The 18356-nt window shown below is 36.5% G+C and overlaps 9 protein-coding genes and 1 non-coding gene across 10 annotated transcripts; 4 read left to right on the plus strand and 6 right to left on the minus strand.

Annotated features, from left to right (window-relative positions):
* Positions 1 to 261: 261 nt before the first annotated feature.
* On the plus strand, positions 262 to 2397 carry C5L36_0D02300 (uncharacterized protein; the record flags this gene model as incomplete). Its single annotated transcript, XM_029467104.1, has 1 exon — positions 262 to 2397. The coding sequence occupies one exon, from the start codon at positions 262 to 264 to the stop codon at positions 2395 to 2397; it is 2136 nt and encodes a 711-aa protein (XP_029322964.1).
* Positions 2398 to 2484: 87 nt separating this feature from the next.
* On the minus strand, positions 2485 to 4047 carry C5L36_0D02310 (uncharacterized protein; the record flags this gene model as incomplete). Its single annotated transcript, XM_029467105.1, has 1 exon — positions 2485 to 4047. One exon carries the CDS (start codon positions 4045 to 4047, stop codon positions 2485 to 2487), a length of 1563 nt encoding a protein of 520 aa, XP_029322965.1.
* An 814-nt stretch (positions 4048 to 4861) lies between these two features.
* C5L36_0D02320 (uncharacterized protein) lies at positions 4862 to 6628 on the minus strand (the record flags this gene model as incomplete). The annotated part of the gene is made up of 1 exon (XM_029467106.1): positions 4862 to 6628. One exon carries the CDS (start codon positions 6626 to 6628, stop codon positions 4862 to 4864), a length of 1767 nt encoding a protein of 588 aa, XP_029322966.1.
* Positions 6629 to 6791: 163 nt separating this feature from the next.
* On the minus strand, positions 6792 to 6865 carry C5L36_0Dtrna10V. The gene has a single exon. It is a non-coding gene; the product is annotated as a tRNA-Val (tRNA).
* A 1758-nt stretch (positions 6866 to 8623) lies between these two features.
* Positions 8624 to 9940, plus strand: C5L36_0D02330 (uncharacterized protein; the record flags this gene model as incomplete). Its single annotated transcript, XM_029467107.1, has 1 exon — positions 8624 to 9940. The coding sequence occupies one exon, from the start codon at positions 8624 to 8626 to the stop codon at positions 9938 to 9940; it is 1317 nt and encodes a 438-aa protein (XP_029322967.1).
* A 319-nt stretch (positions 9941 to 10259) lies between these two features.
* Positions 10260 to 10537, minus strand: C5L36_0D02335 (uncharacterized protein; the record flags this gene model as incomplete). Its single annotated transcript, XM_029467108.1, has 2 exons — positions 10260 to 10309; positions 10384 to 10537. 2 exons carry the CDS (start codon positions 10535 to 10537, stop codon positions 10260 to 10262), a joined length of 204 nt encoding a protein of 67 aa, XP_029322968.1.
* A 288-nt stretch (positions 10538 to 10825) lies between these two features.
* Positions 10826 to 12109, minus strand: C5L36_0D02340 (uncharacterized protein; the record flags this gene model as incomplete). The annotated part of the gene is made up of 1 exon (XM_029467109.1): positions 10826 to 12109. The coding sequence occupies one exon, from the start codon at positions 12107 to 12109 to the stop codon at positions 10826 to 10828; it is 1284 nt and encodes a 427-aa protein (XP_029322969.1).
* Positions 12110 to 12349: 240 nt separating this feature from the next.
* C5L36_0D02350 (uncharacterized protein) lies at positions 12350 to 13297 on the minus strand (the record flags this gene model as incomplete). Its single annotated transcript, XM_029467110.1, has 2 exons — positions 12350 to 13181; positions 13278 to 13297. The coding sequence occupies 2 exons, from the start codon at positions 13295 to 13297 to the stop codon at positions 12350 to 12352; spliced, it is 852 nt and encodes a 283-aa protein (XP_029322970.1).
* Positions 13298 to 13561: 264 nt separating this feature from the next.
* On the plus strand, positions 13562 to 16108 carry C5L36_0D02360 (uncharacterized protein; the record flags this gene model as incomplete). The annotated part of the gene is made up of 1 exon (XM_029467111.1): positions 13562 to 16108. The coding sequence occupies one exon, from the start codon at positions 13562 to 13564 to the stop codon at positions 16106 to 16108; it is 2547 nt and encodes an 848-aa protein (XP_029322971.1).
* A 156-nt stretch (positions 16109 to 16264) lies between these two features.
* C5L36_0D02370 (uncharacterized protein) lies at positions 16265 to 17821 on the plus strand (the record flags this gene model as incomplete). Its single annotated transcript, XM_029467112.1, has 1 exon — positions 16265 to 17821. One exon carries the CDS (start codon positions 16265 to 16267, stop codon positions 17819 to 17821), a length of 1557 nt encoding a protein of 518 aa, XP_029322972.1.
* Positions 17822 to 18356: the final 535 nt, after the last annotated feature.

The raw sequence follows: 18356 nt of genomic DNA on the forward strand, positions 1-18356 counted from the left end.
AAGGGTTAAAATTAGGATTAGATGAAGATTTAGCACTTTTGAACTTTTAGAGGTTAAAAAAAAGCATATGAAGAGAGCAGATAAACCTGAATGTAAATTTTGAACTAATGTGAATGAGCGAAGGGAAAAAAAATCAAGAACTTTACGTTAAGGATACATGCACTCACGTATCTTTCTGCATAAACAAATCAATTCATTAACACTTTGAACGGCCCAGTATACAGATTTCTATTCCTAAGAGGATTCCATCTTTTTTGAGTGATGAAAAAGTTTACTTGCGTTCGGCCCAACTTCTCATCTTCGTTGGAATTCTTCAGCAAAAAACTAGAAATCCAGGTTGAAATTTTGTCAACTGTCAATTCTTCCGCATGGTATGCAAATTTATCACGAGGGAAAGATCTAGGTATAATAAGACTCAAAGTAGACAAAGAAACCAATGAGTATTTGGATGGGATGCTAGACTCGGCCACTACGTTTGGCTTCTTTGTGAAACTGAACACCAATCTTTTAAGTTATGGTTTTATGTATCGTATCACAGCCTCTAAGCAGTGGATCATTAAACCATTTAAAGACAAGCCATTACTTGTTGACAGACCGCCTCATAAATACCTGGAAGATATCGACTACCTATCAGTCAAAGTTTCGAACGATGTTCTACGAGGGAAGTCCACGTCGTTGCGCATAAATGAAACATTTCCAGATTTGGTTAAACATTCTAGAAAGTACATGCAACTTCAACAAAAAAAAGCACATGAATCCAAGGACGTGTTGAAATCAATTGATCCTATTGAATTTTTATTGGACCAGTATTTTACCATTTTGTATGATGATTCCTTCGTTATTGAACGTTTTGTCAAATTTTCAGTGAGTAAAATGCATTTATTAAAACACAATAATTCACAACTTGGCAAAGAATGCTTGACTAAATTATTGGTTCATTCGTTGCATAAATTCGATAAGAGATATGATATTGCAGTATCTGAAGGAACGGAGGTCTCTGAGTTGATCACCAAATGGTTATCCCCCGAAATACTATTGGATCCTCTAGAAAGTAAGTTTAGGGAGAATATTTTTAACAAACTCGGTATCGACAAACAGGCTAAAGTAACCTTTACCGATAATGGAAAAATTGCTGAATGCTTTAACAATCTAAAAATCAGAGATGCAAAGCTCCAAATTTTGATAGACATGGAACTACTAAAGGTAATCAAAACAGAGGACCCGGGGACCAGGCTGACCCCCATCCATGTACCCTCCACAGCTAAACCAGCCAGACCAAAGGGGAAAAGAACACAGTTAATATCTAAAAGATATTCAAATAAACCGACAGATAAAAAGAGACGTCTTATACCCACTTTATTAGGTTCTGTAATACCCGAAGATTTTGACGTTGATGTTGATTTGCGTGGTCAATCTGAACCAGAAGTCGAAATAACAAGGGAAACATTAGAAAAGCTTATAGAAGGGTTATTTGAAAAGTTGTGCGTATGTGATGCGATTTATGGGTGGGATTATAAAGACGACAAATCGTCATGGGGATTTGTATTAAGTTGTATTCTACCGTATTACGAGAGGATTCACCGTCGAATAATCTCTAACTTGGCCATCAAATCAAGAGGACCGGCGTACCTTCTTAAGCTGAAGACTAGGAAAGAAAAGAAGGAGAAGGAAGCCAAAAGACAGCGCAAGGGGGTGGAGAAGTCGCACAAATCAACAGAAAGAAGATCCACAAATATTGATCTATCTAAAATAAAATTGACTAGGCAAAATTCAAGTTTTAGTAGTTCTAAAATTGATTTATCTCGAAAAATCATAAGTATGAATGAGTCTGTAAGTAATTCAACAGGTTTGGTTGATGACGCACCTTTTTCTATAGAGCGTGTTGATTCATCGAATGGCTTTATGAACAATAAGAAAAGAAAATTGCAGGCACCTGACGCCAAATCTAATCAACATCCAGATGATCTGTTAGGAACGAATGTTACTAAACCAAAGCAAGTGGTGCAACCTTCTCAAGAACCTATTGACCTTTTCTATCATAATCAAATAATAGAAGCCACTCCTCGTAAGCAAGAATTAGAGAAAAAGCAGACAATTCCAGAGTTATCGTATATTAATGGAAATACTCCACATCAAGACTCGGGGATAATTGCAGGTAGTTCTCCTTTTAGAATGGTTTCCTCACCGTCCAAGATTATCACACAAATCACTGAAACTTCAAACCTAGAAAGGATACAAGTCATGCCAGGTGTTTTTGAGTTTGGGTCCTCACCTGCAAAAACAATAATTGAATCACCAATCATTAAAAGTTCGAAACAAACACAAGATTCTGAACCAAATTCCTCCGTAAAACTTAATCCTATCAAATCCACTAAAAGAAAATTGAGCTTCAAGTAGTATATATCAAAACTACACTCTTTCGGCTTATTATTTTTTATATAGTATCGTAAAAACTTTTCTAAACATTTTCGGAACCTAATATAATCACACTTCACCAAAGAAAATCCCGTGGTAGATCGCAACAGCGTTTGTTTGTTCGCAAACTGCGTTTGCAACCAACCCTCCAACCCTCTCTACCAGCTTTTCTTTCATGCTGTCAGTAATGACATTTTCCTCTTTACATGCATCCATCTCTTCAGAGGCAACATTTTCTCCTTCTCTACTATGCTTCTTAGTACGACCCACAATTAAATTTCCATCGTCTGTTAAAAGGGACAGGCATTCAATCACTTGTTTCAATAAAATCCTCCTGTTTTCACTGTCGGGTTCAAAGTTCTCAAGAACAACCGTTGACCAAGTTCTTAGGTTTCCAACTAGAATAATCCTAATAACTTCAGATCCAAGTGACTTCATCCCCATTATTGCGCCGAATTGGGTACCAATGGAACTCCTTGTAGTATTACTCAAAAATGCTCTTAGTAGGGTTCTAGTCACTCTCGGTTTTAGTGTATGATATGATGATCCGTAATTATCAATAATTTTCTGTAGTAAAGAAGAGGCAAGAGTTCTCACCTGAAAGTGGCCATTCCTCTCTTCATCTGTCTCCGCGTGAATTGGACCAATATTTTTAGCTAATAATAACGTCAAGATACATGGCATCAACGCATGCACGTATGGGTCCAAATATAGAGATGTGTTGGATATTAAAGAATATATGAGCATTAACATGGTTGTTAATAGATTTAGGTTCTTTAGATTATGTGTAATTGTTTCAGCAACATATTGCACCAAATATGGAAGTAGTTGATGCAAACCAGTATCATTTTTGACTGATTCTAGTGCAGCAGTTTTCAGAGCGTCATTATTTTCATCTGCCAATACCTCTATAATCTTGTTAAAATACAATTGCATCTCTTTAGAGAGGACATGTTTAACAAGTGGACGAACTTCCAACTCCTTTTTATCTTGTTTAGACTCGACTGACGTAACACCTGTTTTCGGATTTGTAACAAGGGTTATCTCTTCGTTGTTCAAGCTCAGCATGTTTTCAAGAGTTCCCCTTTGAGAAATTGGCAACTGCTTGATATCTGACAGATTTGGATTTTGAGGAATGGCAGGCTGAACACCTTCAACCGCAAGCCAGTGTGCGGTATAAGTGGCGTGTCTTGGGACTTTCGGTAAGGGTTGATTGACTAAAGTTTCAAAGTCAACCTCATCTTCGTCAATATAGTATAGAGTCTGGCCGGGTCCAATCATGGCTTCCTTGAAAACTAATGGTTTTGACGTGTCATAACCATATAGAGGTTCTAGATTCAAAACCTTCATACCTCTATCTATGTCTTGAGTAGTAAGGGTTTTACGCTTCCCATGTCTCATAAACTTTAATGCTTGCTCTATAATCTCATGGATTCTGTACTCAACATCCATAGCTAGATTTTTAGCCACTTCATCTGTCAATTGCCATGATATACCTAATGAATCGCTGACATCTCGAACAGTGTCGTATGGAGACCATAGCGTATGAGAAAGTGGTTTTTGCGAGGAGTTCGTTCCTGGTGCTGATGCTGATGTAGATCCAGACTTATTGGTTGCGGTCTTCTTGGACATTATGGATGATACGCTCCTGTGTGAAGTTACTCTTATTAAAAAGTCATAAAGAGATGGACCTCTCCTATATCAACATGAATTCCTTGTATGCAACTCGCGGAAAAAGTTCAACACTTGTTGAGATCTCTTAAATTTGTCCAGCATTACCACGACGAATTGCATATAATTTTGGGCTTCGAGTGCTACAGAAGAGAGTCCCATTTGATATTTCGACTTCCTCTAAATTGGCAACTCATTTGTTTAGATATCTCTAAAACTAATTGGTTCTGCTAAGTTTTAGAGTTCGAACTGTATTTTTCAGAAGATAATATTGTGAGTATTGCCATGCGTGCTGAGTACTTTGATGGGAGATAGTTCGCAAGTGAAGATGCATATGAAAGCTGATCTTAAATAGCTGTCAAAAATTCAACTACAATACTGGTTATACATTTTCCCTAATATTTGAATTTGACAAAGTATTTATTTGTATGATAAAAAGTAGAATGGGCCAAAGGCTGAACTAATCTATGAGAAGCTTTTGGTTACACAATGACTGCTGCGTAATTTGGAAAAAAACTATATAACAGTAAGGCAGATGTTATTTATAGGGAAATATGTTGCACTTAAACTCGTTTTAGCTTTCAGTGCTGCACGAATGTGCACTCTCTAATGGAATACAATCTATAGCCATATCTCACGGAAGTACTACTCTACTTAAAGTTCACATTGACATAGCTCACCTCGTTCTCACAAACACAGCATATTATTGATGCCCAAAAACATGTTTTCGTATATCTAGTATAAGACAATTGAATATTATACAAGATTCTTCTGTTCATTTAGATTTAGCTGGATCTATGAAAAATACTTCACCGTTTGTTTCTCTTTTATAAGTAAGTCTATCTGCGACCGTTCCAGCATAGATTAAACTATTGAGCGTCCAGTCGCCACGGTTGTAAACGCTTGGAACTTTTCCGCAGAGTGCAGGAAAAAGTGATTGATACATTGGCATAAATTCAGCAATATCGTCGTTGTCGATTTTCATGTTCCGTTTAACTTTTTGGAATTCATTATAAATAAAATCAGGGAAAATGGTTTTATCATGAATATCCTCATAAACTTCTTTATTAGAGATACGCATAATCCATAACAAAACTGCATGATCCAAAATTCCTTTTTCTATCAAGTCATTATACGATTTTGTACCGAAAACAACAAGGAATGAATTGAAAAATCGGGTGTCCACCATCATAGCCTTTTTAAAAGAGAAGGGCTTAAATTCAGTTAACAGTTGTTTTTCCATTTTTTCGACTTGCTCTAAAGTTTGCTGAAAAATGTCTTTCTGAGATTTCCTGTATGTCTTAATAATGTTGGCATGATGTGAAGAAACTTTGTCACTAACTTCAACTTCTAGCTTTTTCAGTGTTCTAAGCTTAGTCTTGATAATAGCTTTTAGTTGCGTTAGACCTTCCAATTTCATTCTTAAATTAAAACCCTTCCTTTCTGATGTCAATTTACAAAGGTAGGAGAAAAAATCAATTAAATTTTCGGGGATTTTGTCTCCTTGCCGTAAAATAAAGTTAATCCCGTTGACAGATGAATCATTGGGGATCACAACACCATAATTTTTGGCTCCTTCAATCACCGATTCGTCGACTTTCAAACTCAATGTGGTGGTGTTATCCCTATTCCCCTTTAAACAAAAGCCATAATTTAGTAGAAACTCAACATTTGATTTGGCACCGTAATTGTTGTAAAGCTCACAAGATTGGGTTAGTTTGGACAAGTCATCCAAACTGTCAAAAATGAACACATTGTTCTCAATAGTCCATCTGCATTTACTACTGTTGGAATCTTCATTGTTCAACAAGTCAACAATTGGTAGTAAGAATGCATGATTTTTGTACTTTGCTGAGGCATCAAACAGGAGGTATGGGAATGCTCTAGAGCTAATGATACAACTTGCCCATAAGTAAGCAGTGAATGAGGTCCAGGAAATCTCCTTGACATTAAGTAAATAATCAACTGATACTCCCCCGAGTGGTCCCATCTTAAAGGCCTCGTATTCCAGTAGCTCGTCCTTAAGTTGAGGATGTTTAGCTACATCTAATTGAGAAGCTACAACTTTCCAATTCTCTAAGTCTTTCAGAAAATTACGTTTCATTAAAACGTGTGCGTCGGTGCCATCAAGCAACTCTTTCTCTTCCATTGTCCAGAAGTATGGATTGCCTGTACTTTTTCCATCATTGGGAAGATAATCAATGTATGGCTGGTACTCTGTGTGTAAATTGGTATTTTCAACGATTGTCTTACCTGAGCTATCAAATTTAAGTTTTGCCAACAAAAAAATAAGATTTGTATTTATTTCAGGAGATGATGTTTGAACCTCAGAGAGGTAGTCTTTAGCAAAAGAATCTGCTAATTCCGGGCTAATTATTAAGGATTTTGGGACCCTAATTAGACCTTTTTTATCATCTTCAGACAATGACTCTTTGATTATGCATGAGATTCCGTGGTTGTTGCTATATTCAAACGATAGCTTTTCGTTAATATAGCAGCCTTTGGATCTGGCCCATTGAACTAATCTATCCACGTTCTCCATTCTGCCTCTGTTGTGTGTCTTCAAACAAGTTTATGAAATTAGTGGTGGAAAAACTATATAGTCAAAATTTCAACTGATTCACAACTCGAAAAAATTAGTAACTCCAGTTTCAATCAAAAACACTGTTATAGTTGCAAAAATTTATAAAAAAAATATTACTAAATGATCGAACCCAGGATCGAACTGGGGACGTTATGCGTGTTAAGCATATGCCATAACCAACTAGACCATCCGACCATTTACAATTTTATTCTGTCATATATTGTAGAGTACTACTTCATTGCCAGAACTGAAATATTGTAGAAAAAATTCAAGGATAAGTGATTATTGAACAAAATAAGGGATATATATAAATGTAAACAATAGTGTTTTCCAGCTTTGTTATGATTATATGAAATATGTATAAGTAGTTGTGTTTAACTTTATTCAGGTGAACTGGAGCACATGACTGTCCTTTTCTCTGCAAAATGTTTATATGTTTTTGTCAATAGAAGGGAAACAGCACTTTCTAACAGTAAAACAAATTGTCATTTTATTTTTATTTCCTCTTTCTCCCTAAAAGCCTCTTCTCTCTTGACATTTCGGAAGACACAGAACAAAATATTTTACAAAGATGGTCAACACAGTGTTCACAAACTACCAGGTACCATTTTTTTTTCTACTGCTTGAGCAGTTTTTTGTATCAACTTAGCCACGCAGACATAAAAATATACAAGAACAACCACACTCTGCGTACTAGAATGTCAATTGGAAAAAAAAAAAATTCGAATGGGCCTCCAAATTACCTTTAATACCAAAGCCTGGCCTAACTACGCAAACAATTTTTCGCAAAAGTCGCTATTTATAAGCTAATCAACTAAACTTTTTTATACCTGTTGGTACTGCTATTACCATAGCAACTGTTGTAAAGTATGCGCCACTATCTACATCTAAACCTATAACATACATATGATTACTTTATACTGATATTCATTATGATTATTTTTTTATTCTTATGTTTATATATTAATTTTACTTTATAATTTCCTTTTTTGTTAAAGTCGACCTTATTTATTTTTTTTGTATCTTCCATAACCATGTTTTGTGTAGCATTTATATCTATATTAACTTAGGTGGTTTTTCTGGTATATTATCAACTAATGCTTCATTAGATATAGCTTTCCATGGTACTCATTAGGTTATTGATTATTTCCATTATGTTAATCCAAATTTATACTTTATAATTGTTCGCCAAAATCGTTGCTAGCTTTAGATTTTCTAGTCTGTACCAGTGGAACTACTGAACAGTTTTTCCAACACTTCTAAGTATTTGGTTTCTGAAATTTGTATTTTATAAGGGTCTTTATGGTGTCATGCCAGAATAATACCGAAGATAGCGTCAAGTTACCAAATTCGAAATACTTTGTTCTTGTTTCCTTTACTCTATACCAATTTTGAGATTCGAAACTTTGTACTCATACTCCAACTTGAGAAGAAGACTGGTTATACAGTTCCGACCCGAAATTTTTTACTTCAGAATAGCCGAAAAACAGTTTTTTTCTTTCTTTCTTGTGCTCAGCTTGTTTTTTCTCCATTATTGTCTACGTAACTCCAGCGATGACTACCTTTTATTTATTTATTTTTATTTTTGGATTGCTATTTCGCCAAAACCTTCCTTTAAATCCTATTGACGCTCCAAAATTCTTTTCTGAAAATAGAAGGCAACCGCGAGTCTCCACAAGGCGGCATACTCCTAATATAGCCCTAAAGAGCAACTAATCCCGCTGGTTATAGAGACCCTGCTAATGATAGTAATTGCAACATGATTACCATAACTTTGTACCCTATGCACAGGCAATGGCGATAATTTAACCATAGCTGATAGTGTACTTTGAAAGCATATATTTTCAATGGATCTATATAAATGCAAACACTTTCCTTATATTTGGATAGGAATCGGTTCAGCGTGTGTTGTATTTCCGTTTTTCATTTAACCAGAGATCAACCAACATAGAGATGACTGCACCTACTCCAGAATTCAACCTATCCTCCGCAAAGGCAACCGAATACGAACACAAATACGCTGCACATAACTACCATCCATTACCTGTTGTCTTTCACAAGGCCAAGGGTGCACATGTTTGGGATCCAGAAGGAAACGAATATTTAGATTTCCTTTCAGCTTATTCCGCTGTCAACCAAGGTCATTGTCATCCAAGAATTGTGGATGCACTAGTTGATCAAGCTCAAAAGTTAACTTTATCCTCAAGAGCCTTTTCTTGTGACATTTTCGGCACTTATGCTAAATACATCACTGAATTTTTTGGCTATGAGAATGTTCTTCCAATGAACACAGGTGCAGAAGCTGTTGAAACTGCACTAAAGATTGCAAGAAGATGGGGTTACGTCAAGAAGGGTATTAACCCAGATGACGCTATCATTTTATCTTGTGAAGATAACTTCCATGGTAGATCCATTGCTATTGTTTCCATGTCTACCGACCCAGATGCTAGAGTTAATTTTGGTCCTTACTTAAAGAACGTTGGCCCGGTCATTCCAGGCACTGAAGATAAACTTTTAAGATACGGTAACATTGAAGATGTCGAGTTAGCTTTTAAGAACGCCGGTGATAAGATAGCAGCTATTTTGATTGAACCAATTCAAGGAGAAGCCGGTATTGTTGTTCCACCAATGGATTACTTTGTTAAAGTTAAGGCATTGTGTAAGAAATACAACGTGTTACTGATTGCCGATGAAATTCAAACAGGTATTGCCAGAACCGGTAAAATGTTGTGTTGGGAACATTACCTACCAAGAGAAGACAAGCCAGACATGGTTCTACTAGGTAAAGCGATTTCCGGCGGTGTTCTACCTGTTTCTGCTGTTCTTTCATCAAGAGAAATTATGTCAGTTTTAGAACCTGGTTCTCATGGTTCTACTTATGGTGGTAACGCTTTAGCATCTAGAGTTGCTATTGAAGCTTTAGAAGTCGTCAAAGATGAAAAGTTAGTTGAAAGAGCAGAAGAACTGGGCAAGTTCTTCCAAGACGAACTACAGAAACTAGCAGATGAATCCAATGGTATGATCAAGGAAGTCAGAGGTTTAGGTTTGCTTACTGCTATTGTTGTTGACAACAGCAAAACCAACGGTAGATCCGCTTGGGATTTGTGTTTGTTAATGAAGAAAAATGGTGTTTTAGCCAAGCCAACGCACGAACACATCATCAGATTGGCACCACCACTAGTGATTTCAAAGGAGGACCTATTAAAGGGTGTCGATTCTATCAGGAAAGCTTTAGTTGAGCTTCCAACTGTTGAAATTGCTGCTCATTAATCAAGGTTTTAGTACTATATGTATATATCAATAATCTGTAACACTCTTTTTACGTAAATAATTCAACAGCTTTTGAAAAACGATATTCAAAACCTAATTTATTAAAAAATAAAAGTATTCGTTATAAAAATTTGAAACAATCAAAGAAACAAATAAAAAGAATAAACCTTCATATCCACATACAAAGACAACCAGCATCTAAGAGTATAATATCATCTGTTGTAACATATCTTCATTAGTCATTTCTGTATGAATATGAATATCAGAATAATAAAAGAAACACAAGAAAACTACTGACACCTACCATCTAATACCATAATCAAAAAAGTATGTCATTAAAGTAATAATCAGCTTCGGTATCAGCAGCACCTATATGTTTAATATTAGAGAAGTCTAGTTAGTATTCAATCGCATGGAGAAGTTAGAGATAAAAAATCACTTACCATTAGCATCATGTGACAATGCATTAGCTGGTCTTTGTGCAATTGCATTAGTTATTAAGAGAGGCAAAACAACACCACCCATAAAACCAACTGCCATGGTTGGCGCCGTTATTGGCTGTCGCATCAAGCTTTGTCGTAATTCGTTTAGTAGCATTTCGTCGTACTTCTATAAGTAAGAATGAACCAAATAATATATACAATGCACATAAATGATACAGAACTCACCGGCTAGAGGATATACAGCTGGTTTATATATACATAATCAACAAGGACAGGTCATTGTTGGGTGGTCATCTATGAAGGAAATGATCAGGTCATTAAAACAAATAATTCATGGTAAGAAAACTGGCCGAGCCCCTCCGCATGATTATTTTGGTCACTTGACGTTATCTTATCAGTTTTTTTTTTCTTTTCCATCGCCGAATAATCCGGGGAACTACTTTCAGTTCTTCTTTCCTTTTGTTTTTTTATTACTCCCGGGCCTTACTCCTCTCCTCTCAATAAGTGGTACCTCGTCCATTGGATCAATTCCAAGTGGGGTTGATGATGCATTGTTGGTACTTTTTGCCATGTCGTCGCTAATAATGTAAAGTGTGCACACAATAGCAGCAAACACAATTACCAGATATACAAATCTTCTGGTGTGATGCACGGTCATGAGTATGATGAGATCAATGTACCTAAATGAGATCTTTTCTACAACTTCTGTTCTTTTGATTGGAGTAATCGCTAACTCCACAACAAATGCAATGGTCATCCTTAAATGTTCTCTCATATGGTTGAAGTCTATTTTTTCTACCGTGTCGTGTATCGAATGAATGTACGGATTGCTCAATTCCACCTTACTCTCTAAAACGTAAACGCTCGGGTATCCGTACATCAATGCAGAAATGTGATCTGAACATACTTTCCCACACTCTGTTTCCAATACAGGTATATGGCAATATTCCTCAATGATTAGTTTGATGAAACTAGAAAGAGTTGGAGACTGATAGTCTCTAATAAGCCCAAAATGTTCATCTTCACCTTGATCAAGTGATTTTTGGATAAACCCAGTCATATCCTGCTGGAGCATGGCCACAATCTCTCTTTCTTCCAATCTGTAATTCTGGAAAACTTCAGTGGATCCCGCCGATCCCACTTCTTCTGCAGCGTAAAAATGAAACTCAATTGTGTTCTTCAAATTCATTCCTGACTCAAGTAGTTTTGTTAAATGCTTAACGGTTTGAAGCACAACCACCACCCCAGAAAGGTTGTCATCAACACCTGGAGCATTATGTGTAGATTTGAAGTTTATTGAATCAACGTGACAGCCAAGCACAATACTTTGCGGAAACTGCCCAACTCTTAAAATAACACTAGGTTGTTTCCATTCGTGGTGGAAAAGTTCGGTCCTGAAGAGTTCTCGTACTGGTTTCGATTCAATGTTATTGGTGAGATTCTTCAGATACTCCTCAATATAGATGGATGACTTGTAACCATTATCTGAATTATAATAACGATCGGAAGGTAAATCTAAGATTAGTTGATCTATGTCTGTTTCAAGGGCAGTTGTTTTTATGTTCTCCAGTGTGTTGCTCAACAGGTCTTTATGGAGCGATGTTGGATATGCATAAGTGTCAACTCTAATCTGGCTTAATAATTTCGAGTACTCACATGTATATAGGAGCGCAACAAACAAAAGGATCAGGAGCACGAGCAACCCTATGTTCTTACCTTGTGTCATGTTGAATGTTACCTCCACCAGAAGTTTCAGCAATTGGGGGGAGTAAAAGTACAATGAAGGACCAAAAGAGAAACATTTTACACGAGGAAAAAAAAAGTCAAGTTTGTCCGCAGAAGCTTATACTCAATGTTCATGCTCAAAGAAACTTATTCTTCTCTTCAAAGCTCTAAAGTACAGGTATACAAAATCTTGATTAAGTTGAAAACACAGTTTATTGTGTTATACATATTTATAAAGGTATCAGAAAATAACATCTTCTTCATTTTCCGTGACCAATGTGTTTGCACTTGTGCCTTCTTTGTCACCATTCTCTAAAGCTTCCTGCTCATTCTTGATAGTTTCATCTTTAACAACAAGCTTCTCTGTATCGTCCTCTTTTTCTGCAAGTTCTTTTGCTTGAAGGGCTGCCTTCTTTGCGGCAACCTCGGCATCGGCAGCTGCTACTGCTATTTGTTTCTTTTCTTGGACTTTTTTCAATCTATAGAACTCCTCTCTATCTAACTCATCTAGTTCTGAATTAATGTAGGAAATCGTATTTTCCGTCCTTGGGATAATAACATGTTCAATGGCATTGACTCTTCTATTTGTGACTTTGATCACATCATCTAATATAACGAACGCCGTTTGTAACGATGCTAAATCAACTAAAGTTTCAACTGCTTTACTATAAACTTCTCTTGCTCTTTGAACTTGTTGTCCACCTCTGCCCAAACCAGTCATTTTGAAATCGTTGATGTTTTCATTTATATCGGCTTCAAATTGCGGTAAATAAACACCAGAAACGTTTTCCTGCTTAGCCTTCACTTTAAACCTCGCATTATTACTAATACTTTCTTGTACTTGGAATCCTATGTTACCTCCAGTAGCATATGAAACTTCAGCTAGAGAAAATGCTGCGGTTTGCATCACACGACCCATCTTTCTCTTTGCATCATCAATTCTTTTTGTTATATCTCTAAATCTCTTGGTCAAAGCTTCGGATTTTCTTTTTAGTAAAGAATGTCCCGTTTGGGCTCCCTTTAGTTTCGTCTTCATGACACCCAACGTCATACGCGTTGGAAACACCTGTTCTCTTTATTAGTGTTAGTATGATTGCTCATGGGAATATCCAGCTGACTATACGTAAACCCCACCATTGTTACTTTAACAATTGGAAACCCATACATACCTGTTTGCTGCTCCTGACATATCACAGTCCTATAGCCTCCTTTTTATATTAACCTACTCTGTAGTAGATATCTATCCGATAAAGACAAATGATATGTAGTTTCTTAACAATTTCATGCAGCCATTTTTTACAACATGATAATCCGCTATCTTAAGGCTCGGTGCACGGTTTTCCCCCTTTTTTTCTGCACCTCTTCAACCTATTTACGTTTTTCAGTGTTGCCTATATATACTGATATTGGAGCATTAAAAAGTAGAGTATAGAGAGTTTCCTCCAAAAACCCCATGGAGAAAAATTGGCTTGTTGAAGGAATAAACGAGAATGATTTGCATTTTGAATTACAGTTACTGAAAGAACCTAAAAATGAAGATGTTTGGAACCAATATATTGATCATAAATATCAGGAACTAGTTGAAGCATCTCCAGGAGATGCGGATCACCATGTCTTGAATTCACTTAAGGGTGCTTTGTTGAAACTGTACTATAGAAAATACCATATATTCGATACATTCAATTCATGGTGTGATTTTATTGAACTTTATATTAAATTTTTGAATCACCTAAAAGCTGAGGAATTAACCTCTGAGCTTATGAAGATTATACGAGTTTTCGAAGTGGCAGCAGTGACATATGCGCATAATGTAGAGTTCTGGAGGAAATATATTGAATTTCTATTCAAATATGATCGGTTTATAGGGCTGGACTATATATTAAGGGTGTGTGAAACGAGTCTACGAGAAGTTGATAAAATGCAACACATACAAATATGGGGCCTATTATTCAAGTACATTAAAGATCCAGGTTTCCACATTTACTACAATTTATTCACATACATTTCAAATTGCTATAAATTTGATGTTAACATTCCAGTTATAAAAGAAGGATCTATACCTGATATAGATGCTACGTTTAAAGGACTTATAAAAACTCTTACCTCCATTGAGGATTTAGCTAAGTTCGATAGAGTGTTCAATAGAATATGCGAGCCACAGCTGCTTCTCAAAGTTTCAGATTCAGAACTCGAACTGCATAGGAAATACCTCGATGCTATTATAAACCTTTCATTAAAGCAGCAAGATGGAAACGAATATAATCAAAAAATCGAAACTACATACAATAAAATCGTCCAGAAATTTCCTGATCAAAGAGGAGTATTCACAGTCAAATATGCAAAATATTTAATCAAGTCCAATTTATTTGAGGATGCCATGTTAATAGCCAAAAAAACACTTGACTCTACGCTAACTATAAAAGATTTCACTTTATCTTTTAATTTTCTCACAGATGCATTGGAGAAAAAAGTCACGGAACTTTCAGAGCACGAGGACGACCCAAAACTTAAAGAATATCTTAACGAACTTGAAAGTTTATTGAATAATCGAGAACTTCTGATGAACGATGTTAAGTTGAGGCAGAATCGAAACAGCCCCATTACTTGGCTGGAGAGGTTGTCGATATTTGAGAAGATTGGTCGACAAGACCAACTGTTTGTATGCTATTCGAAGGCTGTTTTAGAAATCGATCCCAGAAAGATTCTGAATGATGAAAAATTAGACATGCCACAAATTTGGATTAATTATTCAAAGCTGTATGCGTCAAATGGGGATATAGAAACATGTCGAAAATTATTTGAAACTGCTACAAAATATCCTTGGACGGACGTCTCACAATTAGAAAAAATATGGATTGAATGGATAAGATTTGAAATCGATAATAACAATGCAGAACATGCAAAGTTTATCTGTAGTAAAGCCATCAGTATTCCGGAGCAGATTACCAGTGGTAAAGTTGATTTTGAGGATGATGACTTAAGTGTGCAGATGAAGCTTTTCAAGAGCTTGAAGCTAAGAAGTCTATACATTGATCTTGTTGCCAACTTTGAAACCATTGATGATGTCTGTAAAGCATATGAAGATTGCATTGAGTTGCAAGTTGCTGATGAAAGACTTATAGTCCATTATTGTGTTTATTTGCTAATACATAATCGCTTTGAGCAGGGCTACTATGTTTTTGAAAGAAACCTCAACGGCCTAAATGGGGATGTCCAGTGTCAACTTTATGATGTGTTTATGGAGAGACTGCTGAAAGACTGGAATAATTTGGCAATGGGTAAAGAAAAAGTACGTGAAATTTTTGAAAATGGGCTAAGAACATTTACTGACATGGGTAACTATGAAAGTTTGAGAGACACCTATATAAGGTACTCGGAATTTGAACGCAAATACGGTTCCCAGACCCGTAGTTTAAGGATCTTAAGGGAAGGTATTTTAACTATGGACACACATGGAGATAAATTTAAGCTTTACAGAGTTCTAATCCAAAACACCATGAAATTGCTGGGAATAGAGGCAACGGCTGATGTTATCAAAGATGCACTAGAGGAGTTATCTGTTAACCTTCCAGGGTATACCACAGAACTGGTGAAAGAACTGATCGATATCGAGGTACTTTTGGGACATACAGAACGTGCAAGGAAAGTTCTAGAGTACGCAGCCCAGGAGATAATGGAGTTTGGTAAAACCAAAACAGCTAAATCTGATATCTGGGAGCTATTCAAAACTTTTGAGATCAAAAACGGCTCCGAAAGCACATACAAGGAGATGTTGCGGAGAAAAAGATACCTCGAGAATAAGTACGGCTCTAGTCGTGATGCTGGAGACGAACTTAATAAACCAAAATACAGCTCAACAAATACGGAGGTTGCTAAACAGTTGAATGACCGTGTGGGATTTGTGCCATCATCCAGTAGTTCGAAATTAGAAACAGAAGCTGCTCTTCCAAAGAAAACAACAGTCCAAAATAACGATGCCATTGAGCTTGACATGGATTGAAGCCGAGGCGGAGAAAGAAAAGCGGGGCCCGAGTGTGGAAAAACCGTTGACCGTCCAGCTCTATTTTGTTCTTTGTATATTTTTGTAGGGATCCATGTATCTTGCTGTTTTCTTTATACACTAAATGAAGTACAAACCTCAACGCAACTCTGAAGAATGACAAAGCTGCTGTTGGTGAAAACATTTAGTCAATTCCCTGTCCTCAGGCTCGCAACAGAAACCCACCTGAGACAATCTAGTTATTATTATTTTCGTCGATTTGCATCTACACCTGCATCTTTCGATACTGATACATCTCAACAATCCAATTCTCAAGGTTCAGTTACTCATGAGCAACAATATTCACCCCTTGATTTGTATGACAAAAAAGTTTCTGAGGGGAAGTTAAAAAATGATCAGTTCCAGAGAGGGATACTTACCAGCATGGAACATTTGTACCATGATTTGCAAGCATATACACCACCTGATGTTAAGGAGCCCGATATTACAGCAACTTCTAGCTCTAGCTCATTTTCCTTTAATAGGTTGATGACTTCACTGTTTTCTCCAAGAAAAATGGGATTTCAAGATTCCGAAAGCAGTAAAGTACCCCATGGTATATATCTTTACGGTGATGTTGGGTGTGGGAAAACTATGCTCATGGATTTATTCTATGATACTGTGCCATCCCATCTGACAAAAAGAAGACTACATTTCCATCAATTTATGCAGAACATCCACAAGAGAGCCCACGAACTAAAGGTTCAACATAATCACCGGGAAGATATAGATGTGATGCCATACATTGCCTGGGAATTGTCCAAGGAGTCAACGGTGTTGTGTTTTGATGAATTCCAAGTCACTGATGTCGCCGATGCTATGCTACTCCGACGCTTAATGGATTATGTTCTTAGAAGCGATCATGGATTAGTGCTATTTGCAACCTCTAATAGAGCCCCTGATGACTTATACATCAACGGTATTCAGAGAGAGTCGTTTATTCCATGTATCGAACTGATTAAGAACTGCACGCATGTTATCTACTTAAATTCACCAACTGATTACAGAAAAATTCCAAGGCCGGTCTCGTCTGCGTTTTATTTCCCAAAACCAGGAGTTGGTTATTTATCCAAGGCATGTAAAAGGGAAAGGCGAGAGCATATACAAAACTGGTATTCTTTTTTCTCGCAGGGGCACCCGGCAGAGGATAACATCAAGCTCAAAATTTGGGGCAGAGATCTCAACATTCCAAAAGCTTCTCCTCCCTATGTGGCGCAATTCACATTTAAAGAGTTATGTGGTAATGCATTAGCTGCAGGTGATTATTTAACTTTGGCTAACAGCTTTGAGTCGATTATCGTCACTGATATTCCTTACCTTACAATTAACATGCGTGATGAAGTGAGAAGATTTATTACCTTTTTAGATGCAGTGTATGATCATCACACTAGAATAGCTGTTACTGCTGCAGCCCCATTTTCTGATATATTTGTTGAACCCGAAAATCTCGGTGACAATCTTTACGAATTGAGTAACAAGACTGATGAAGAAATTGACTATAAGCTGGAAAATGACGCCTTGGTTACTAAGCACGGTTTTGATAAAAACATTGCTCGGAAAGCTTTCATGTTTGCCCATTTAGATGAAGAAAGATTTGCCTTTGCTAGAGCATTAAGTAGATTAACACAAATGGGTACTCAACATTGGATAGATGAAGTCAAACCAAAAGCTTGATATTTAATATCGTCTATTGTTGGATACTGTATTTTAAATTAGTATATTTACTTCATTCTATTTAATTCGTTTTTTTTTTGTTCGTCTCAAAAAACGGTACTTTATTGCTCAAAGAGTTTTATGAGTACTCAATGTACTATATGACAGTTCCGACTAAAACAACACACCACTTTATTTACTTTTTAAAAGCAGCTATGAGCTTTGGTAGAAGTGAAGCTTCTTCTCCATTTTTCTTGTGTGAAGTTATCTTTCTTCAGAAAAAATCACCTTGTTCAAAACAAAATCTATTATTCAGGTCTGTGTAAGTTTTTAGAATTCAAAGCGGAAACTTTTGCCTTGCATTATAAGACACTAATTAATCCATCAAAACTAATACACTTGTCATTAAGTTCTTATGAGTGACACATTTGAAAGCCATCGAGTTAAAATCTTGTGTGTTGTGTTGCTTTTATACTAAACAGATTATTCTACCAAAAAAAAATTTTCAAATACTTAAAAGAAGTGAACAAAAGACCTGCTTGACTTTACCCGAGTG

The sequence above is a fragment of the Pichia kudriavzevii genome, chromosome 4 (assembly GCF_003054445.1).
Source record: "Pichia kudriavzevii chromosome 4, complete sequence".
Classification (NCBI taxonomy): Eukaryota; Fungi; Ascomycota; class Pichiomycetes; order Pichiales; family Pichiaceae; genus Pichia; species Pichia kudriavzevii.